This window comes from Castor canadensis, chromosome 17, assembly GCF_047511655.1.
Source record: "Castor canadensis chromosome 17, mCasCan1.hap1v2, whole genome shotgun sequence".
In the NCBI taxonomy this organism is placed as follows: Eukaryota; Metazoa; Chordata; class Mammalia; order Rodentia; family Castoridae; genus Castor; species Castor canadensis.
Window position 1 is genome coordinate 50,864,952 of NC_133402.1, and position 25,068 is coordinate 50,890,019.

At 36.0% G+C, this 25,068-nt stretch overlaps 1 protein-coding gene across 10 annotated transcripts in view; it reads left to right on the forward strand.

Moving 5' to 3' along the window:
• Dock3 (dedicator of cytokinesis 3) overlaps positions 1 to 25,068 on the forward strand; it is a 561,871-nt gene that overhangs the window by 386,430 nt on the left and 150,373 nt on the right. For all 10 annotated transcript variants that reach the window (XM_074059333.1, XM_074059340.1, XM_074059334.1 and 7 more), the window contains 2 exons: positions 17,518 to 17,599; positions 23,872 to 23,932. In XM_074059333.1, the coding sequence (XP_073915434.1) occupies positions 17,518 to 17,599; positions 23,872 to 23,932 (143 nt within the window). The remainder of the gene's footprint in view (positions 1 to 17,517; positions 17,600 to 23,871; positions 23,933 to 25,068) is intronic.

Consider the following 25,068-nt stretch of genomic DNA (forward strand, 5'->3'; position numbering starts at 1 on the left):
CCACCAAAAAAATGAACAAAAGAGTGTTGTTTGTTAAGATTCCACCTCGCTCCTGTTAGAATGGCTACCATCAAGAACACAAACAACAACAAATGTTGGCAAGGATGAGGGGAAAAAGGAACCCTCATACACTGCTTGTAGGAATGTATATTGGTACCACCACTATAGAAAACAGTATGGATGCTTCTTAAAAAACTAAAAATAGAATTGCCATATGATCCAGCAATTCCACTCCTAGGGATATACCCAAGAAATATAAGTCAGGTTACATAAAGGCACTCGCACACCCATGTTTACTACAGCATTATTCACAATAGCTAAGCTATGGAAACAGCCAAGATACCCCATTACTGTTAAATGGATTAAGAAAATATAGTATTTATATATAATGGGATTTCATTCAGCTACAAAGAAGAATGAAATTTTGTCATTTGCAGGTAAATGGATAGAGCTGGAGAACATCATATTAAGTGAAGTTAGCCAGATTCAGAAGGCCAAAAACCACATGTTTTCTCTCATATGTGGAATATAGATCTAATATAAATACAGCAATATTATGAAAAATAGGTCACATTAAGGGGAGGTCACAAAGAATGAAAGAGGGTAAAAGAAGGAAGTTAAGAAGTTGTATATGGTAGATGTACCCTCTTTACAAGAATTTATATAGAATTTTTGAGCGTGTTAAAACTACCATAAGAAGGGGACTAAGGTAGAAAGAAGAACCACTTCAGATTATAATACATATATACATGGATATGTCACAAGGAAACTCCCTGTGTAGCTATCTTAAACAAACAAAAATGTCAAATTTTTTCATTTACAAAGTCAGAGAATAGGAGGGCAGAGCATGTCCTGCATTAGGGGGATGGTACCTGTGGGAGGAGGGAGGAGGTGGGGAAAGAGAGTAGGAGGGTGAATATAGTGCAGATTCTGTGTACACATGCATGTAAATGGAAAAATGATACCTGTTAAAACTATTCCAGGAATGGAATAAGGAGGATAAAGGAGAATGGTGAAGTGGTGAATTCAAGTATAATATAGTTGATGTATTGTAAGAACTTTTGTAAATGCCACAATATATCCCCATCCAGCACAACAATAAAAAACCCTATATTCACTGGGCACTCATGCCTGTAATCCTAGCTACTCAGGAGGCAGAGATCAGGAGGATTGCAGTTCGAAGCCAGCCCAGACAATAAGTTTGTGAGACCCTATCTTGAAAAAACCCTTCACAAAAATAGGGGTGGTAGAGTGACTTAAGGTGAAGGCCCTGAGTTCAAGCCCCAGTACTGAAAAAGATTTGTAGTGCTATTCACAATAGCCAAGTTATGAAAACAGCCAAGATGCCCCACTATTGATGAATGGATTAAGAAAGTGTGGTATTTATACACAATGGAATTCTACTCAGCCATGAAGAAGAATGAAATCTTATCATTTCCAAGTAAATGGGTGGAACTGGAGAACATCATTCTGAGCAAGGTTAGCCAGGCTCAGAAGACCAATAATTGTATGTTCTCCCTCATATGCGGACTTTAGATCAAGGGCAAATACAGCAATGTGATTGGACTTTGGTCACATGATAAGGAGAGAGCACACAAGGGAGGTATGAGGATAGGTAAGAAACCTAAAAAACATGATAGTATTTGATATCCTCAATGCAAAGGAACTAATGCAGAAACTTTAAAGCAACAGAGGCCAATAGGAGAAGGGGATCAGGAACTAGAGAAAAGGTCAGTTCAAGAAGAATCAACTTAGAATGTAACACATCTGTACATAGAAGCAATGCTAGGAATCTCCCTGTATAGCTGTCCTTATCTCAACTAGCAAAAAATGCTTTGTCCTTGTTATTATTATTTATACTCTCTCTTCAACAAAATTAGAGATAAGGGCAGAACAGTTTCTGCCTGGAAGCAAGGGGGGGTGGGGGGAGAGGGAGGGGGCTGGCTGTAGCGGGGAGAAATGACTCAAACATTGTATGCACATATGAATAAGCGAAAAAAAATGTTCAGTGTTTTATTTGTAGTTTTCTTTGCCATTGATTTCTAATTTTATTCCATTATGGTCTGTTAGAACCAGGGAATTATTTAAGTTTTTTATATTTGTTGAGATTTGCTTTATGATGTAGGAGTGATCTGTTTTGGAGAAAGTTCCATGGGATGCTGAGAAAAATGTGTAATTGGCTGCTGTAGGATGGAATGCTACAGCAAAGTCTATTAAGCCCATTTCATCCATAGTATTGTTTAGCTCTAAATATCTTTGTTAATTTAGTGTCTGGATGTTCTTTCTAGTGATGAGATTGAGGTGTTAAGATTGCCCACTGTTATTGTAACTGAACCTAACTATTCCTTTATGCTTAGAATTGTTTGTTTTATGTACTTGAGAGTACCGATGTTTGGTGTATTCATTTATTTATTTATTTAGAATTGTGATATATTCTTAAAGGATTGATCCCTCTATTAGTATCTAGTGACCTTCTTTATGTATTCTGGGTGATTTTTACTTAAAATCTGCTTTGTCTTATGTGACAGACTCCTACTTGTTTTCATTTTCTGCATACCTGTTATATCTTTTTCCAACTTTTCACTTTTAGTTTTTATGTTTCTTTGGCTATGAGATGTGTTTCCTGTAGACAACAGATTGTCAGATCTTGGTTTTTGATCAAATCAGACAATCTGTCTTTTGATTGGAGCGTTAAGTCCGTTGACATGTACTTCTTCCAGGAACCATCTTCTCTAGAGATTCTGATCCAGTATATCTGAGGAGGTGCTCCGAAATCTGCATTTTAAATAAGCTGCCAGGTTTGGAGAACCCTCAAATACAGTTTTGCATTGTTACATGACACCTCTGACCACTTTCTTGCTCTCCAGTGCCCTCTTAACTCATGCTCTGAGCACCTCCATGGAACAAGCTACATCATGCTCCTCTTGCAATTCTTTTCCCATCACCACTACCCCTTGCAAAATGACAAAAGTTTATCAGTCTTTCAAGAGCCTGTTCAATACCTCTTAGGGCCAGACTACCCAATAGTCTGTTAACCTAAATAAATTTATAACAAGCAGTGAAATCAAAACAGCAATAAAGAGTCTCCTAAAAAAGAAAATCCCAGGGCCCAATGGATTTACTGCTGTATTCTGCCATACCCTTTAAAGAACTATTACCAACACTTCTTAAACTATTCCATGAAAGAGAAAGGGAACAAACACTACTACATTCATTCTATGAAGCCAGTATAATACTCATCCCAAAACCGGACAAGGACCCAACCAAAAAAGAAAATTATAGACCAATCTCTTTAATGAACATAGATGCAAAAATCCTCAATAAAATACTGGCATACTGAATTCAACAACATATCAAAAAGATCATATACCATTATCAAGTCAGCTTCAGATGAAGGGATGCAGGGATTCAGGAATGGTTCAACATATGCAAATCAATAAGTGTAATATAGCATTTAAACAGAAGAAGGAAAAAAATCACATGGTCATCTCAATAAATGCAGAAAAAGCCTTTGACAAAATTCAATATCCTTTCTGTGTGTGTGTGTGTGTGTGTGTGTGTGTATGGTGGAACTGGGGTTTGAACCTGGGGCTTTATGCTTACAAAGCAGGTGCTCTACCACTTGACTGACATCTCCAGTCCATTTTGCTCTGGTTATTTTGGAGATGGTGTCCCATGAACTATTTGCCTCAGCTGGCCTTGAACCATGAACTTGTTGATCTCAGTCACCCAAATAGCTAGGATTACATGCATGAGACACCATGCCCAGCTCAGCATCCTTTTTTGATAAAACCTGATGAAACTAGGAATAGGAGGAATGAACTTCAACATAATAAAGACTGTATAAGACTGTGTACAACAAACCTGAAATCATTTCTTCTAAAGTTAGGAACAAGACAAGGGTGTCCACTCTCTTCACTCTTATTCAGCATAGTTTTGGGATTCCTAGCGAGAGCAATAAGACCAAGAAGAAGAAATAAAAGGAATTTTCAAACAAGAAAATAAGTCAAATTATCCCTATTTGCAGATGACATGTTTTTATACCTAAAAGACCTGAAGAGCTACACCAAAAATCTCCTAGACATCATATACACCTTCAATAATGTATCAAGGTACAAAATCAATATACAAAAATCAGTAGCTTTTCTATATAACAACAATGAACAGACTGAGAAAGAATGTAAGAAAACAGTTCCATTTACAGTAGCTTCAAAAACTACCTAGGAATAAATTTAACAAAGGAAATTAAATACCTCTACAACTAAAATTATAAACCACTGAAGATAAAAAATTGAAGACATCAGAAAATGGAAAGATCTCCCATGGTCATGAATTGGCAGAATCAACATCATGAAAATGGCTGTTCTACCAAAAGCAGTCTACATGTTCAATGCAATCCCCATCAAAATTTCAATTACATTCCTCACAGATATTAAAAAATCATACTTAAGTTCATATGGGAGCATAAAAGACCACAAATACCCAAGGCAATACTGAGCAAAAGCAGTGCTGAAGGTATCAGAATACCTGACTTCAAGCTATACTACAGAGCCATAGCAATAAAAACAGAATGGTACTCTCACCAAAACAAACACAAAGAGCAATGGAAAAGAAGACCCAGACATAAATCCATGCAGCAACAGCCACCTGATTTTTGACTAAAACCAAAAACATATGATAGAGAAATGACAGACTCTTGAACAAATGTTACTGGAAAAACTGGATATCTGCATGTAGAAGAGTGAAATTAGATCCCTGACTTTCACCCTGAAGAAATACCAATTCAAAATGGATCATAGACCTTAATATAAGACTTGAAAATGTGAAACTACTGCACAAAAGAATAGGGAATACACTGGAACATATAGGCATAGGCAATAACTTTCTAAATAGAACCCCAGTAGTCATCAGTTTAGAGAAAGGATTGACAAATTAGACTACATGAAACTAAAAACCTTCTGCACAGCAAAGTAAATCGTCATCAGACTAAAGAGGCAGCCCACAGAATGAGAGAAAGTCTTTGCCAGCTATACATCTGACAAGGGATTAATAACCAAAATTCATAAGAAGCTGAAAAATTAAACTTCCAAAGAATCAATGACCCAATAAAGAAATGGGCAAAGGAACTGAACAGAAATTTCTCAAAGGAAGAAACCCACATGGCCAAAAAAACACATGAAGAATTGCATAACATCCCTGACCATAAAAGAAATGCAAATGAAAGCCACATTAAGATTCTACCTCATTCCTGTTAGAATAGCTATCATCAAGAACACAAACAATAGATATTGGCAAGTATGTGGGGGAAGTAGCCCTTATGCACTGTTAGTGGGAATGTAAATTAGTAAAACAGTATGGAAAGCAGTATTAAGCTTCCTCAAAAAAACTAAACTACCATATTATCCAGCAATACCACTCCTTGGCATATATTCAGAGGAAAGTAAGTCAGGATACAATAAAGACACTCACACACCCATGTTTATTGCAGCATTACTCACATTAGCCAAGCTATGGAAACAGCCCTGATGCCCTACAACTGATGAATGGATTAAGAAAATGTGATATACAACAATAGAAAAATCATTAGCATTTCTATACACTAACAATGAGCAAATTGAAAAAGAATATACGAAAACAATTCCATTTACAATAGCCTCAAAAATAATCAAATACCTAGGTGTAAACCTAACAAAAGATGTGGAAGACCTCTACAAGGAAAACTATACACTTCTGAAGAAAGAGATTGAGGAAGACTATAGAAAGTGGAGAGATCTCCTATGCTCATGGATTGGTAGAATCAACATAGTAAAAATGTCGATACTCCCTAAAGCAATCTACATGTTTAATGCATTTCCCATCAAAATTCCAATGACATTCATTAAAGAGATCAAAAAATCTACCGTGAAATTTATATGGAAACACAGGAAGCCATGAATAGCCAAGGCAATACTCAGTCAAAACAACAATGCAGGAGGTATCACGATACCTGACTTCAAACTATATTACAAAGCAGTAGCAATAAAAACAGCATGGTACTGGCACAAAAACAGACATGAAGACCAGTGGAACAGAATAGAGGACCCAGATATGAAGCCACAAAACTATAACCAACTTGTCTTTGACAAAGGAGCTAAAAATATATGATGGAGAAATAGCAGCCTCTTCAACAAAAACTGCTGGGAAAACTGGTTAGCAGTCTGCAAAAAACTGAAACTAGATCCATGTATATCACCCTATACCAAGATTAACTCAAAATGGATCAAGGATCTTAATATCAGACCACAAACTCTAAAGTTGATACAGGAAAGAGTAGGAAATACTCTGGAATTAGTAGGTATAGGTAAGAACTTTCTCAACGAAACCCCAGCAGCACAGCAACTAAGAGATAGCATAGATAAATGGGACCTCATAAAACCAAAAAGCTTCTGTTCATCAAAAGAAATGGTCTCTAAACTGAAGAGAACACCCACAGAGTGGGAGAAAATATTTGCCAACTATACATCAGACAAAGGACTGATAACCAGAATATATAGGGAACTTAAAAAACTAAATTCTCCCAAAACTAATGAACCAATAAAGAAATGGGCAAGTGAACTAAACAGAACTTTCTCAAAAGAAGAAATTCAAATGGCCAAAAAAACACATGAAAAAATGCTCACCACCTCTAGCAATAAAGGAAATGCAAATTAAAACCACCCTAAGATTCCACCTCACCCCTGTTAGAATAGCCATCATCAGCAACACCACCAACAACAGGTGTTGGCGAGGATGCGGGGAAAAAGGAACCCTCTTACCCTGTTGGTGGGAATGTAAACTAGTACAACCACTCTGGAAAAAAATTTGGAGGCTACTTAAAGAGCTAAACATTGATCTACCATATGATCCAGCAATACCACTCTTGGGGATATACCCAAAAAGATGGTGACACAGGTTACTCCAGAGGCACCTGCACACCCATGTTTATTGCAGCACTATTCACATTAGCCAAGTTATGGAAACAGTCAAGATGCCCCGGTACTGACGAATGGATCAAGAAAATGTGGTATCTATACACAATGGAATTTTATGCAGCCATGAAGAAGAATGAAATGTTATCATTCACTGGTAAATGGATGGAATTGGAGAACATCATTCTGAGTGAGGTTAGCCTGGCCCAAAAGACCAAAAATCATATGTTCTCCCTCATATATGGACATTAGATTAAGGGCAAACACAACAATGGGATTGGACTTTTAGCACATGATAAAAGCCAGAGCACACAAGGGAGGGGTAAGGATAGGTAAGACACCTAAAAAATTAGTTAGCATTTGTTGCCCTTAACGCAGAGAAACTAAAGCAGATACCTTAAAAGCAACTGAGGCCAATAGGAAAAGGGGACCAGGAACTAGAGAAAAGGTTAGATCAAAAAGAATTAACCTAGAAGGTAACACACATGCACAGGAAATCAACGTGAGTCAATGCCCTGTATAGCTATCCTTATCTCAACCAGCAAAAACCCTTGTTCTTCCTATTATTGCTTATACTCTCTCTACAACAAAATTAGAAATAAGGGCAAAATAGTTTCTGCTGGGTATTGAGGGGGTGGGGGCGAGAGGGAGGGGGAGGAGTGGGTGGTAAGGGAGGGGGTGGGGGCAGGGGGGAGAAATGACCAAGCCTTGAATGCACATATGAATAATAAAAGAAAAAAAACAGAAAATGTGATATATACATGTGTATGTATCTGTGTGTATGTATGCATAAAATGGAATATTACTCAGCCATAAAGAAGAATGAAATGTTGTCATTTGGAGGTAAGTAGATGGAAGTAGAGAACATCATGTTAAGTAAAGTAAGCCAGGTTCAGAAAGACAAATTTGCATGTTTTCTGTCAAGTAGAAGATAAATATAAATACAAGCATTGTCATACACACACATATTTCCAATAGTGGGACAGTTAGAGGAGACTAGGGGAGGAGGGAAAGAAGAATAGAATGATAATGAATAATACTGAAATATATCACATCTGTATAAGAGTAAGACAATGAAATGAGTTGAAAATCACTGAACAATATGAGGTGGGGGGAAAGGACAAGTATAATATATTTACAGGAAAAATGTCAGGGCAAAACTACACTAAACAATGAGCAGATGCTTAAAACAATGAAGGACGAGAATGTAGAAATGGCCATGTTAAGGAGAGGGTACTAGCTGAAGGGGAGGGTAAATGAAGAGAGTAAAGAGGGGTGAATATGGCTGATGTATTTTCTATATATGTATGAACATGGAACATTGAAACTCGTCAAAGTCATTTTAAGAATGGAGAGAGGGAAGAGGGACAACAACTTGGGAGATAAACCAAACCAGGGTACATTATGTGCATACATGGAAATGTCACCACAAAAACCTCTGTCCAACTATTGCAAATTAATAAAAACATTTTTAAAAGTAGTCTGTTAACCATTTTCTGTACAATTATAGCTTTTTTTACATTATGTTGAAAGTTTTGTTTCTCTGTATCTGTGTCCCACTAGACTCAGAACTTTAAGGACAAGAATTATTTAATTTCTGTATCCTTTGTATTAGCTCAGTTTCTTTAGAAAAATGATAGGATTTAATGAATGTTTGTTGAAAAAATAAAGAGAAAAGAGGCACACTAGCTGGGCGCTGGTGGCTTGCACCTGTAATCTTAGCTACTCAGAAGGCAGAGATCAGGAGGATCATGGTTCAAAGCCAGCCTGGGAAAATAGTTCATGAAGCCCTATCTCAAAAAAACACATCACAAACAAAAAAATAGGGCTGGTGGAGTGGCTCAAGATGAAGGCCCTGAGTTGAAACCCCAGTACTGCAGAAAAAGAGAGAGAGAGAGAGGAAAGAAAGAAAGAGAAGAAAAAAGGAACACTAGAAAGAACACTTGAATTCTATCAGTATTTGAAAATGTTCTTTCTTAAAATTTTTTTTGTTGTGCTGCGGGTTGTACATTGCGGTATTTACAAAAGTTCTTATAATACATCAAATATACTTGAATTCACCCCTCCACCACTCTCCCTTATTTCCCCCCTCCCCCCGCTTCATTCCTGGAATAGTTTCAACAGGTATCATTTTTCCACTTACATGTATACAGAGTATTTGCACTATATTCACCCTTCCACACCCTTTTCCCACCTCCTCCTCCCTCCCACTGGTACCAACCCTCTCCCCCTCCCCAAAGCAGGACCTGTTCTGCCCTTCTGTTCTCCAGTTTTGTAAAAGAAAAAAAAAAAACACATTTTTGTCTGTGTAAGATCCTTGTAGCCCTGAAGTGTCTCATGGACAGGTCATTGTTGGGGTAGAGGCTTAAGAAGGAAGGATTACTTCCCCACCTGTGCCCCTGCCTCTGATTCAACCAAAGTAACTCTGCTTTTTAATTTTTCATGTTTGTGAACAGAGTAAGGATTTGTTGGCAAGAGAGGAAAAGATAATACTAAAAATAAATTTGGAAATGTTAGCACTGGACCCTGATTTGCCTTTATAAAACCATTTTGTGCTTGTTTGCTCTATGTGCTTTAAAATGAATTGGGAAAACTTGAAAAACTCAAGAAATAAAGCCAAGTGGTCTAAATTAGAAAATAAATCTATGAGGGAATATTAAATATTGCCTAATCCTTTGGGTTGTACAGTGTAGTACAACCATGGGACTACTTGCCTGTTTTCAAGCACCTGGCAGGTTAACATGAGAGAGATGCTTCGTTGGCATCCATCTTCAGGGAAGTCCAAATGAAAAACATGACATTAAATTGAAAGAGTTGGGGGAAATCCTCTGATTTTGCTGGAGGAAACTGCCATTATTCCCAAAGTACAGCCTTTAGGAAAGATTCTCCTTGAAGATGAGAAACTCTGCATCCACCTTAGTGCCTGATGTAGTTACTAAACATTTCCTAAAAATAAAAGGAGGCATGAATCTCCAACAGTGGAGAAGTGTGTGAAAATGTAGTGCCATTAGGAACTATAATGCTTGTAAAAGCAAGTGATCTTAAAAGTAAGATACCATTAGACTTTTCACAGATTCTAATTATGGGATTCATTTGTAAGTCTTTGCTCAATAACATGAAATTAATGTAATTTTGTATTCTTTATATTTATAGTTCATTATAAAGGCAACTAAATGTAGGTTACTTCTCTTATAACATAGATCAGTAAAGAGGAAGAGTATTAATCATCTTTTGAAAGAAATCAACCAGTAAATGAGAAACAGGGTTTCTCATCCATATTATTTAAGAGCAAGAATGGTCTTGTTGCTGCAATGTAAGGTATGGGTGTTTGTAAAAGCTCATGAGCAAATTTGACTCTTTTGGCCATAGTTCCTTTTACATCCTTGTGGAAAATGAGTAGTTGCTCTGGCTCTACTTAGCAAATGTATTTGACCAGCATTTATCAAACTATGTTCCTATAGACTCTATTCCCTTACATAGAAGTGGGTTGTGGGATCAGATATCAGTCTCACTGGTACATAAAACACATAACATCCTAAGCATCTGAGAAGTCCTATAATATACAAATCTATCTAACTTCTTTTACGTAGTATTTCCCAATAATATTTGACCACTTCTTTTGTAGAAAAGTGGTTGCCAAATCATGAGAACATTGGATAGATATTTGTCTTCAAATAGTTTGAATGTTAGTGGAAAATAACTTTTATTTTTCATATCCATTGGCAAATCTGTCAAAACAGGAAATAATTATATGTATGCCTAAAGCACTTTGAAATGAAGAAAGTTATTTTGAGTTTCTCAAATTGAAAGCAGGTCAGGTGAAACCAGAAGCATAAAAGATTCTAGGAAATAAGAAGCTCAGGTGGGCACTATAAGAACTAACCCTTGGAATTTCCTTTCACTGTTGAGGAGAAAGAGAGAAGTTCCTGAATGCAGATAGGACAAGCATCCCCTGTTCACCTAGGAATTTGCCTCATCTACCCTTTTATCTTTGTACTAGAGTAGTACCCCCTATTTGTAAGCAACTCCAGAGGGCAGCCTGCTTAGTGGATGTCTGCTCTTGAGAGTCACAGAGGTGGTACTGTAATGATGAGAGCGATAGTATGTTTTCCAAAGAAGAGTACAGAAGTAATGATAGATTTTCTTGGGAAAAAAAAAACCATAAACTTCCTAAAATTACTCTTAATACTTGTGTATCTATGGAGATAATTATCAAGTTAACAGCTAATTAAGCGTTACATGCATGGCATACAAAAATATTAATTAGGATAGATCAACTGCTATACCAAAGATAAATGCTGTAACAATGATAAATGTTTTAGAGAGATAAAAATTCTACTGATTGTTACATATTGTATTCATGTATCCAGTTATTATACTATACTCCATAAATATATGCCATTTTAAAATGGAAATAAAAATGTTGAAAGAAAACAAAGTTGCCCTACTAAATAAATCTTAAAGGAAAAAAATAAGAAGTTGGGCATTGTGGTACACATCTGTAATCCCAGCACTTCAGAAGTTGAGGCAAGAGGATTACAAGTTCAAGGCCAGTGTGGACTACATAATGAGACCCTATCCCATAATAAAAGGAAAATATATAATGGCTTAAACTCAATAAAAGTGTTTTTCATACTTGCATAATAGCCACTGGGTAGGTGAATCTGCATTAAGTAAAGTACCCTCACCCACACAGTCATTCAAGGACCAAGATAACCTTCCATCATCAATACATGACCCCAAGGTTGCCCTGGGAGATCTTCTCTATTCCAGATAGCTAGAAGAGGAAAACACATGAAGGCATATACATGAGGTTTTTAAGGGTAGGCCTAATGTTTGTGTATATCACTTCATTTACAGTTCAACATCCTAAACTCAGTCACATGGCTATATTCAGCTACAAGGGGACTAAGAAGTTTAGTTTAGCTGGGAACCTAGGAAGAAACAGAAAACATGGATTTTAGTGAGAAACTGAGAGACTGTCTGTCACAACATACTTGATACTTCTAAATCCTTGGTCATCAAGTTAGAAAGTTGATTTGTGCTATCTTGTTTGCTTCCTCTTGGTTCATGGACATTTTTGCTATAGTATGCTTCCCATACAGTTTCCCCATACCACACAGTAGTTCTTCAGGAGCTCTCCACCTTTGTTCATTCAGCATTTACTGAGTGCCTGTTATAGGTCAAGCTTTTGGAAGTACTAACAGTATTGCAGTTAACAAATGCCCTTGCCCTTAGCTCATTCTCTGTATAAGAGAAAGATAGTAAATAAAATAGTTCGTGTCAAGTGATATAAGGATGATGAAAATAAGTAATAGGGAGGGGAAAAGCACTGCTCTTGCTAATGTCATGAGAATTGGCTTCTCTGGGAAACTGGCATTTGACAACCTGAAGGATGGCAATGAGCCAACTACTTGGATAGAAAGAATAGTAATCTAGGCATTGATAGTAGTACATGCAAAGGTCCTAAAGCAAGAATAAGCTTGGCATGTTTATGAAATTTGTATCTAGGAAATGTGTGCAGAGTAGTTAGCAAGAAATGAATGATTATGTGAGATAAGATAGGGCTGTAAAAATAGGCAAGGTGTTCCATGCAAGGGCTTGCAAATCTTGGAAAGGAATTTACCTATTACCTGAGAATGAGAGTAAGCCATGACAAAGTTTATGAGGTATAATTCAATTACCAAAGAATTCACCCAGTCAAAGGATACAATTCAATGGCTTTTAGTGTATTAGAATTATTCAACCATTACAGGATTATGATCCATCTTAGAACATTTTCATCACCCTAAGAAGGTATCCCTTTCACCACTCACCCCATTTCTTCCAAATCCTCAATCCGAGGCAACTACTAATCTTTTTTTTTTTTTTTGGTCTTTGTAGATTTGCCTATTCTGGACATTTCATAAAAATGGAATCATACAATATGTGGTCTTTTATAACTAGCTTCTGTCTCTTAAATTAATATTTTCAAGGTTCATCCTCACTGTAGCACACATCAGTATTTTCCTTTTATGAAAATAATATTTTGTTATATGGATATACCTCCCATACTTTATCCATTCTTGATGGATATTCCGGTTATTACTTTCTAGCTATTATTAATAATGCTGGGAACATTCATATACAAGTTTTTGTCTAACCATGTTTTTCATTTCTCTTGGATATATAACTAGGAGTCAAATTGATGAGTCATTTATTAACTATACTTAACCTTTTGAGAAACTTTCAGGCTGTTTTCCAAAATGGCTTTATCATTTTACATAGCCTCCAACAGTGTATATGATAGTTCCAGTTCTTCTACTTCCTTGCCCAACACTTGTCATTGTCTTTTTTAAGAAAGCCATTCTTGTAGGTGTGAAGTGATGTTCTCATTGTGGTTTTGATTTGCAGTTCCTGGTGGCTAATGATGCTGAACAGTTTTTTTGTTCATTTTCTGGCCATTTGTATATTTTCTTTTGGGGAAGCATCTATTCAAGTCCTTTGCCCATTTTTAATTGGTTTATTTTTCATATTGCATTTTTCCCAGTGCTGGGTACTAAAGTTAGGGCCTTTAGACAAGCACTCTATAACTGAGCTAAATCCCCCACTGCCTTTTTATTATTGGGTTTTAAGAGTTCTTTATATTTTCTAGGTATATTTTCTCTCATTCTGTGGCTGTCTTTCACTTGAGGATGTCCTCTGAAGTACAAAGGTTTTAATTTTATATTCAGTTCACCTACTTTTTTCTTTTGTTATTTGTGCTTTAGGTGTCCCTTACTCACACACAAAGATATTGCACAATCCAAGGTCATGAAGATGTATGCCTAAATTTTCTTCTAAAAGTTTTGTAGTTTATCTCTTATATTTAGATCTTTGATCCATTTTTATATTGTATGAGTTAAAGGTCCAGCTTCATTCTTTTGAATTCTTTTGCATCCAGTTGTTTACAACATCATTGAATCATCTGGACACCCTTGTAAAAAATCAGTTGACTATATGAAAGGATTTTAAGATGAGAAATGATATATCTGTTTCACATTTGAAAAGGATCAATCTTTCCAAAAGAACATGTTTTAGGTAAGCATACAAGGAAGTAGAGACACCATCTGAGAAACTGTTAGAATAATCCAAGCTAGAATCTAGTGGTCTGAACTAGTGGAACTGAAGAAGATGGAGAGAGATATAAAGTTTGAAGAAGCCAGGTGTGGTGTGCATGCCTGTGGTCCCAGCATTCAGGAGGCTAAGGCAGAAGGATTGAGATTTCAAGATAGCCTGACTACAAAGCAAGTTTGAGGCCAGCCCAGGCTGCATAGTGAGACCCTGCCTCAAAAAAAAAAAAAAGTGCAGTACCACATGCCAATAGCCTGTAATCCCAGCACTCAGGAGGCTAAAGCAGGAGGATCATGAGTTCTAGGCCAGCCTGGGCTATATAACGAGACACTTTACAAAAAAAAAAGTTTGAAGACATACTTCACAGAAAGAATTGACACTTGTCCTTTCAGAAATTATCTTTTCTCCTTTTCCCTGGTATGTTTTCTTTCAAATAGTCTCAAGAATTTTTCCTGATGTCTTTTTTTTTTAATTGTACTTTGCTTTTTTTTTTCCTGTTTCTCTGATAAGCCTCATCTTTCTGTTAGTAAAAGTACAAACAGGCACTACAGCTACTTGGGAGACTGAGATCGGGAGGGTCGCAGTTTGAGGCCAGCCCAGGCAAATTGTCTGGGAGACCTCCCCCCCAACTCCAAAATAACCAGAGTAAAATGGACTGGAAGTGTGGCTCAAACAGCAAAGCACTTGTCCTGAGTTAAAACCCCAGTCTCACCAAAAAACCCACAAACATATTTGCATTCTATATTTGTTGTTTCCTTCTTCACTGTTTCCTAGATTCTGTTAGTTTTTACCTCCTAAGGGAATTTTCCTTACCAGTTACTTCCTCTTGTCTTCAATACTGTTCCATGTATTAGTATTGTCCTCTTCGAGGGTAAATGTTCTTATACATATCCCCTCTTCTTTTTTTAAAAGTCAGGTTTGTTGAATATAATTTTATATGATATAATAAAATTTGCCCTTTCTAATGCATAGTTCATATATTTTGACAAATATATGTGAAACCTTCATCATGTAAGAAATAGAATGTTTGTCACCCCAAAAAGTTCCCTATACTTTTGCAGTTAATATCTACCCTCCTTCCTCAGCCCTAACAACTCCTAATCTGTTCCTATAGTTTTGTCTTTTAAATAGAGACATAGAGTAGATGGTCTTTTGTGATTGACTTCTTTCACTTAGCTAATATGCTTTTGAGATTCATATTATTATATTTCTCAGTATATAATTTTTTATTGTGAGTATAAATAAAGCTGTTATAAACATTCACATATAATTATTTTGGGGGTTGATTTGGGTTTTTTTGACCTCATGCTTGCTAGGCAGGCACTCTACCACTTAAGCTATGTCCCTAGACCTTGTTGCTTTTAGTTATTTTCCACATAGGGTGTTCACTTTTGCCTGGGGTCAAGATTCAGACAATGATCTTCCTACTTAGCTAGGATTACAGGCATGTACCACCACTCTTGCCCAGCTGTTCTTTGAGACAGGATCTTGCATACTTTTACCTGGGTTGGCCTTAAACCACAGTCCTCCTATTTTTGCATTCCAGGCATTTGATATTTCAGGTGTGTGCCATCACACCTGGCAGTTTATCTTTTTTTATTCACAATATTTACTTAATATTACCAGGCCACAAAGTTTACTACTATATGTTAAATACAGAAATAGAAATGTGAACAAGATACAGTGTACTTCATTTTTCTCCTATATTTCTCCTGCATTGATTTCTTATTGTTTTATAATCTTGGCTCTTATATTTAAGTATGTGATCCACTCAAGATAATAATTTTTGGTAGGTAAGGGTCAAAATTCAGGGTTTTTTTTTCATGTGGGTTATTCATCACTGTTTGATAAACTACTAATGCTTCTCTCACTGAATTAGTTTGATACCTCTTTTGAAAATCAGTTGCCTGTACACATGTGGATTACCTACCCTATCATTTAAGACTTTCCTTAACTACACATGCTACTATCTAGAAGTGCATCACTTCTACATTTTCACAGTCACTCTTTACAGAGTGGCACAGACTCATTGTGCTTCCTCATTTCTTACTCCTCACACTGGTATTTTTCTCTACCATCAACTAAAATAGTTCTTGGCAGATTAATCAATGATTACTATTCTAATATTTAACAGACACAGTTTTGTCTTTATTTGATGGTCTTCAATGGTCCTGGGCTTTGCGGACTCTTACCTCTTCTTAGAACTTTCCACTGACTGAAGCAGTATTCTACTGCCCTTCTTGTTTTTCTTATGTTTTTCTGTTTGTCCCTATATATCTATTTTGCTTTTTCTTCTTTTGCCTATTTCTTACTCAGTACCCTTGGGATTATTCCCAAAGTTCTTTTCCTTCAATTCTATGCACATTTCTTACATATTCTCACTTACTCCCCTATATGGAGAATCTCAAATTTATATCTGACCTAAATCTCTTTAAGTTCATTTCTGCATGTCTCACTGTCTAACAGGACCATGAACTCTGTGAATAAAAATATCTTGTATGTATTTATTTTGTTCATATTTGTGTTACCATGTTTAACACAGAGAACTTAATAAATATTTGTTGACTAAACAAATATATACATGGACAAACTAATCAAACTATGCAGTTGCTATTATAGTTCTAGTACAGTACTTAATACCAACCTTTACTGATATCACATGTATTTAGTGAGTATGACTAAGGGTGCAAAGGAAGTAAATAACTTTTAGAATCTCATACTTTGCCTTTACTGTAGCTCAGTTTTCCTGTTCCAATTGGTAGCGTACCTTAGATTGGAGAGATGGGAATGAAATTCAGGACAGGGAAAAGGAGATGAGAGAGAAAAGAGATATTTCTCCTAATGTTACAAACACTGCTTCTAAGGTTTTTGTAGTCTATAATTTCCTTCAGGAATAACTTATGTTATTGAAGAATAATGTATTTAGTGGCTCTGTTAACTTCTTATTATAACTAGATACAATACATCTTTTAAAATTTTTCAACCATCTTTATAAATCCCTGTAACATTTTTTCTTAGCCCTAGAGTTATATATAGAAATATGTAAATTGGATTATGTAGATTCTTTTAACTGTAGTATGATGAATATTTTTCATTTGAGTGCTTGCATCAAAGAATGCATATGTTACATTAAAGAGTTTAGCATCAAGCCAGGTGCCTTGTGGTAGAGGATTGGGGAGAAACATACAACACGTTGGTCATTACTGCCCTCAGGGACCACACACCTTCAGAGAGAGAAGACACACAGCTACAACTGGCAAGTAAATATCAACACCTATCAGGCAGTTTTTAGAGTATCCATTGCAGGTTGGATTGGCACAGAAAATAGTGTGCTGTGAGTAGAAGTGTGGTTTGGGCCTTGCCTATCATTACAAACTGTTCTGTAAGTGTTTAGGGCTTTTCTGTGTATGCCCTTTTTATTTGTTCTAGAGTGTGCAGTTCCTTACTTTTTTCTTTCTCTCTCTTTCCTACATTTCAGTGAGCGGTTTCTCGTGAGACTGAACAAGAACGGTGGGCCAAGGAACCCAGAGAAAATAGAGCGAATGTGTGCCCTTTTCACAGTATGTTCATTTCTCTCTCCCTTTTATGCTACTGACTTTAACCAGGGGCCTGCTGTGTGGATATTATCACCTTGGAAACAAGCATTTATTCTTTTTTCCCCTCATACCATTGAGAATAGGACTTGATTTATGTTTCTGTCAGTTTAGAGAACTTAAATTAGCTATGGGTTTTAACTGAATTTTTATTAAAGAAATATAATCAAGTAGTTTTTATTGAGGTAGATTTTATAAACTATTTCACACAAAATCTCTGATGTATAAGTATGGTTTCTCTTAAAGGCATCCAACAAATCTCTAGCTTAGTAGTGTCTTAGTAAATTCTTATAAAAAGAGACAAACTGAATAGTTCTTTTCTGGATACCAAATGGAGAGTCTTTTTCTTCTATGATCTGTACTTGAGTTTTTTCTGAATAACCATATTGTTATTGATGGTCTCTGTAATCATAAAGCCATCAACTCGGAATACTTAGTAATCTACTCATTGAGAGCTACTAAACCTCACAGTATTACATTGCCTTTTGTATTCTTCAAATTAATTTGGATTTATTACTTTTTATCCAGTTAAAAAACTTAACTACCCAAGTTTATTTATTTGAATTAATTTATTTACTGAAGAAGAAAATAAGACTGTGTCCCAATTTTAAACCATTTTTGACTGTTTGTGGATTCTTTGATCTGATTCAGTCATAAGAGCGCATTTGAGATGCGTCAAAACTCATTGGTGAGGCAAGGTAGCCTGTGCCTGTGCCTGTGCCAAGCCAGCCTGAGCAATTAGCAAGACCCCATCTCAACAACAGCAACAAGAAAACACCTTATAGGTAATAGAAGTCTTCAGGCTTATGTTGTACCTCTTAAAGGCAAATAGTATTTATCTGGAGATTTTACATGTGACTTTCTTTGAGAGCTAAAATTGCATATGTTCACCTCACTTCAGTTCATTTACTACAACTGACTCTTTCAAAATGTCAAATGATATTACTGCACAATCAGAAAACACTTTCACAGGAGTAGTTTTCATTGAAAGTACTCCAGATGCACAGAAAGATTTATTAATTTGCCTATGCAAAAATAGTATTCTGTATTTCCTTGAGCTCAGCATTCAAAGCTTAGGAAGTAATGTAACTATGAAGATGGTTAAGGTGGCTTGATTTGGAAAGATCAATGCTCTGTCTTCCATAAGAGAAGAACAAAGGAAACAACTACAATACAGATTGTAGTTGAGGGGATTTAGGTTAGACTATGGGCTAAGAACTTCTGAAATGGGAGTGCCTGACCACTGAGGTCCCTGAGACCTCTTTCTGAAACAATTAGGAAGAGATGAGACCCCTCTTATCTATAATGTCTCAGTAACATTAGGAGGTTTTTCTAGATTCTTATTCCTGATACTATCTGATAAAACAATGAGCAGTTGTTTATACCTTACTGTTTGTATTTGTGGGAACAGAGCTGTGTACTTGTGCTGTCCTTGAATTCTTAAATAAGATGAGCACAGTTCCAGTCTCTTGAAAAATGAGCTTAATTATGATGATATTTTAATGTAATTATAGTAAGTCCAAATTTTCATTTAACATTTTAGTTATCTATATGGACCCAGAAGTCAAAGCTGTCGCTTCAACTTACAAATCAAAGATGCATATAAAACTCATGATGTGTTCCTATTTTGTCACAATGGGAAAGCTTAAGGCTGTTAAATATACTACTTCCATAGTTCCCTTTGTAGTATAAACCCTGGATTTTTTTAAGTCCCAAGCAGGGCTGGTTGTGGTAATTCATACCTGTAATCTCAGCTATACAGAAGGCAGAGATGGAAAGACTGAAATTTAAGGTCAGCCTGGGGAAAAGTTATAAAGACTCTATCTCAAAAACCAAGCTTACTGTGGCAGAACACACTTGTAATCACAGTTACACAGGAGGTGAAGATAGAAGGATTGTAGTCCAAGGTTGGCACCAGGCAAAAAGGTGTGAAGGGCTAGAGGTGTGGCTGAAGTGGTAGTTTGAGTTCAGACCCAGTATTGCCAAAATGAAATAAGATAAAAAAAAAAGTCCTTAGCATGACTTGAGGAATTTTTACAAAGCACATGAGATATCTGAACAAGATTATCTTAACCAGCACTTTCATGTTTTATTTCCAGCTATATGAAATAATTTTAGTGGGAAATGTTTTCTCTTTATCTAGGACGTGAGTTTCTCCTATGATATAAAGGAGTTTTCCAGATTGGGGTATGTGCTACAAAGTCTCAAAATTAAATGCAAGAAAGTGTAGCTATGGCTATGATTGATGCTGACATTGGCATCAGAAGAGAGGAGGATACAGACTGAATCTTTTACAAGGTTACTCAGCAGACTTCCATTGTAGCCACATGATCCATGGTACAACCCTGTTTTCTTTGAAGCCTTGTTTTGTTTTGTTTTATCTTGTTAGATTTTAGTTTCCTACAAAGGAAGAATTTTATTCAAGGAGGTGTTTCATACTTATATGATTGTCCAATACAATGAGGATTTTGCTGACTCTCATGGTGAACAGTGGCTGTGTGTATGAATGTATGAGACTATGTTTATATGTTTGCTTGCATACAGTGTTTGTCAAATGCTAAACTCTCAATAATGATTTATTACATAATAAATGAATATATGCTTACTTGCTATTGAATTTTATAGCACATATCCCAATCTGGAAGTAATTTCTTGGGCTGGTAGAGTGGCTCAAGTAGTATCACACCTGCCTAGCAACACAAGGCCCTGAGTTCAACCCCCAGTATAAAATAAAACAAAAACAAAAAAGTTATTTCTTAGAGTCCAGAATTTAGCTTATTTTGGTAATAACATTATATATTAAAATATTTCTCCTTTTGTGCTGTTTAAGTATGAATAAATTGGTTTTATTTTCTATTTGTAAATCCCATTGTCTCTATAGAAGATTAGCCTAGGCACAGGAAAGCAAAGTTAACTTTCCTCTGTTTTGACTTGAACATCAGTTACTGAGATGCTGGGCACTGAGTCACTGCCCTCACTTACCTCTTTACCTACTATGTTGTTGGCAACCAGCTTCTTAGTTATGCACGATTGGAAGGTTTAGTCCAGGGAGCAAATCTAATCACTACTCAGAAGATGAGTGGTGAGTGCCTTACCTCTCTTCCCACCTTGGTTTTACAGGTCTTTGTATGTTAACATGAATAGCCACATTTGGTGCTCAGTTTTAAATGGTATATGTTTAATAACCCTATGGTAACTGTGCTTGATCATGCCCTTAACATTTAATAAGATGACTTTTACATTGAAATTGTGTGCAACCCACAAATAATAGTTTTACTTAAAATATTTTCTTGCAGTAATTTCTTTTTTATTTTTTAATTGATTGCAAATAAATACTATTGAGAGTTCTGGGTGCCATGTATAAGATAGTTAGAAAGAACCTCTATGTAGTCACTTATAAAATAACCATAAATTATACTTAAAGCTTCTTCCTTTTGTTCAATCAGCCAGAGCCAAAGGAGAAGTCCAGTGTTCTTGTGCACAATCCATCTGGTTAATGTTTGGTAATCTTTGGTAGCTGGCTTGAATTTTTTAGTTATATTTAAGTTGATATAGTGCTAGTCCTTTCAAAGTCTGGATTAATACAATATAATATATGGAAGGAACATTTCATTTTAGAAATGTATCCAACCTTTCTGCGTCCTTCAGTAATAGACATATTTTAATCCCAGAAACCACATAAAAATGTACAAAAATGTTTTTCAGTTTCTACTTATTAGTGTCCATCTTAATAAGTGTCAAAATACAGTGTCATTTTAGGAATATCATTTTAAATTTCATTTTAAGTTAGAGAAATTAGTGAAATAGAGCCTGAAACATCTTTTTTCAATATTAAAAGACAGCCTTAATACAAAAAATAAATGCTTGTGATTCCATAAATGCCAGTTATATTAAATTACTCTGTAGCCTATTTCATTGTAAGCATATTTTATTACTTTAAGAACTTGGTGCATATCCTAGAACCAAAGAATATCATGGACAGTCAGGTAGTGATATCTCACACATGTAACCCTAGCTACTCTGGAGGCAGAGATAAGGAGGACTGCAGTTCAAACTCAGACCAGGGAAATAGTTTGTGGCACCCTATCTCAAAAATACCCCACACAAATAGGGCTTGGTGAAGTGGTAAAGTGCCTGCCTAGCAAGCATGAGGCCCTGAGTTCAAATCCGGTACTACCAAAAAAAATACCATGAGCAAAATGAGCTTAACTGACATTTATAGAGCATTCCATCCTACAGTAGCCAATCACACATTTTTTCTCAGCAGCCCATGGAACTTTCTTCAAAAGAGATCACATCCTACGTCATAAAGCAAATCTCAATAAATACAAAAGTATTGAAATAACCCCCTATATCCTAACAGACCATAATAGAAATCATTGGGAAGGAAAACCACTAAAAACATTTAAACTCATGAAGATTGAGTAAAACACTTTTGAACAATCAATTGATCATTGAGGAAATTAAGAAAAAGTTAAGAAACTAGAGATCATCATGTTAAGCCAAGTAAGCAAGGCTCAGAAGGATAAAGGTCACATGATTTTCCTTATATGTGGAAGCTAAACCTAAAAAACAAACATACATATAAACACATAGATGATCTTATATACATATAGAGAGAGCGAGAGAAGAGAGCATGATTGTAAGAACTTGGTGCTTGAGCACTGTGGCTCACACTGATAATTCCAACTACTCTGGAGGTAGTGACTGGGAGGATATGGTTTGAGACCAGCCTGTGCAAAAAGTTAGAACCCATCTCAACAAACAAGCAAGGCAGTGGTGATTCACACCTGTATTCCCAGCTGTTCAAGAAGTGTAGGTAAGGAGGATCACAGTCCCAGGCTGACCCAGACAAAAACTAAAACCCTGTCTGGAAAATAACCTGAAAGCAAAGAGGGGTGGTAGTATGGCTTAAGCAGTAGAGCATTTGGCCACCAACCACAAGGCCCTGAGTTCAGACCTCATACTACCAAAGAAAAAAATCTTAAACTATTATGACATTCTACAATCTAAAACCTTCAGTTTCACCATTATACATTATTTTTTAATGTCTCCTTTTCTTTCATTTGTTCAGAGTCATTCAACAGGGCAGGGCTGGGAAAGGGTAAGGCAAACAAAACACAGTATCCCAAGAGTGAGTGCCTCCTTAAATTTTGCACCTTAGGTACCTTGCTTGCCCCACCTTAATGCTAATCGTGTAACAGGATAGAAATGTGGTGACTTTGTATCTCTAGGCTTACTCCAAATCAAGACTTCCCCTTTTTCCTCCTTTATTAAAGAGAGCAAGCATATGGAACCAACCAAATAATGGAAGCTGGAAAGGAAATGAAAGTAAAGGACCTTTCCAAGAAGCAAAAGGGAAATCATGGGAACCTGTCCCATTAAGGCCAAAAATTACTCTATCAGTTATCACTAAATCAGAGGAATAGTTGGGAGTGAGCAGCAAGTTGATGACCTGGTGAAAAATCTAAAACAGAACTGTAATACTTCAAATATAATGTACTAAAGAAAATATAAGTAAACATTTTATTTTAAATTGCATGTTAAACATAAATATTTAATGTATAAGAACAGGGAATTTTTACTCTTTAGTTTGAAAAGTCTCTGATTCCAGATAAATTTTTTTATTTAAAGGAATGCCTTAAAATTTTTCAATAAAATTATTTTCAACTTTATAATTTAGTAAAAGTAATGTCTAAATTTAGAAACTTAGATCGAGTTATCGAGTTATACTAAGACCAAACTAATCTCTTTAAATGGAGCATAGCTAGTGTGTAATATGCATTTGTGGACATCCGTGGAATAAATGTAAAATTAGTAGAGAGTGAAATTTTAGCATTTCAGTCATTAATGGGCTTTGGAAATTTTGCAGTTTTTCTGCACTGAACATTTATTCTTTTTGTTATAAAATGTTTTTGCATGATGATAGAATAAACATGGGTTAAGGCCATATGACTTCCAACATGAAAACCTTTGTAGTTATTTGGTATTTTTTAGGTGACCTAAATGAAAGTTGGAAAAATACTGCCAATAAATACTTAAAATACAATAAAATACTTGCAAAGGCATAAAAGATATCTAGACTTTCTCTGGATAGCTTAGAAACAGTGAACTATATTGTAATGATTTCTCCCACCTATAACATATTCTAAAATAAGCCATTAAGAGGTTTAAAATGAAATTTTAATTATTTTGTATGTATTCCTTGCCTGAATTTACTTTTTTTTCTCTTTTATTAGGATCTGAGCAGCAAAGACATGAAGAGAGATTTATATATAGTTGCCCATGTGATCCGAATAGGTACTGTCCTCCTTATCCATTCACTTGACTAAGACTGGCCCAACTTAGGATAAGTATCTCCAGTGAATGAGCTTGTCTTCTCCCAGATCTTTCCTGTTATTTCAGGTCTCAGGATTAGAGTCCTGCTTTTTTTTTTTTTTTAAAAAAAAGTTCTGCCTTAACCTCAGCTGTTGCAGTAATAGCTGGGTTTGATAAAAATGGATGTATTTTATTCACTTTAAATTTTCTGCTCTCTATTTACTCTTGGGCCCAAGCTTTTTATTTTCAGTAATCTGCTTTTTGACATTCTTTGAGTCATAATGCCCTGCCCTCATACCTGCCTTCCCCCTCAGAGATCTTAAGCAAGTTACCCAAGTGCAAACTTAATAGGTGGCATGTGCCTTTGCTGTAATTTACATTCAAAACTACATATCTGTGGCATTTTCCACAAAATTAAGGTTATTGCCATCAGTCCAGAAGATGTGTGGCATCTCATTTCTACCCAAACTGAAATGGAAAAAGTGATTTTCACTATTGTTATAATGTTGAGTTGTCCATCCTTATTTCAAGTTTAAGACTTAACTTTTAGGGCTGTGACTAACCTTGTTTTCCTTCAAAGAAAGGGTTCTGGCAAATTGTTTTTTTGACAAATATTTTTGTCAAAAATATTTTTAATCCCTTGACAATGAAACAACTATTTTTGCTGCACTTGATAAAGCACAGCCTTTGTAAACAGGAAAAGTAAGCAGCCATTCACTCCCAAGACTGTGCTCACTCCCACAGTGGTTCTGGGCACAAGAATTTGGATAGTGCCCTTTTTATCTTTGCATGTATAGTTTTGTAAAACTAAACTACTGAACTTTCTGTCTTTAATATGCCTGCTGAGTTTAAATCTCTTGGCACCCTAATTTTTCTAAGAAATTCATGAAGTCATTCTTTTATTGTCATTTGATTAATAAGTGAACTGTTTGTGTTGATTCAGACATTGGTGATAAGGCAAATTGAATGTGGTGCAGGAGAAGAGACTTGGCGAGAGGCATGTTTGGTGTTGCTCTTCATGAATACCCTTGGATGACTACCTTTAAGTCCCAGCTTAGAGGATCATTTAGGTCCTTGTAGCTCTGGCATCCTTGGACATCAACCAGGAGATGCTGGAG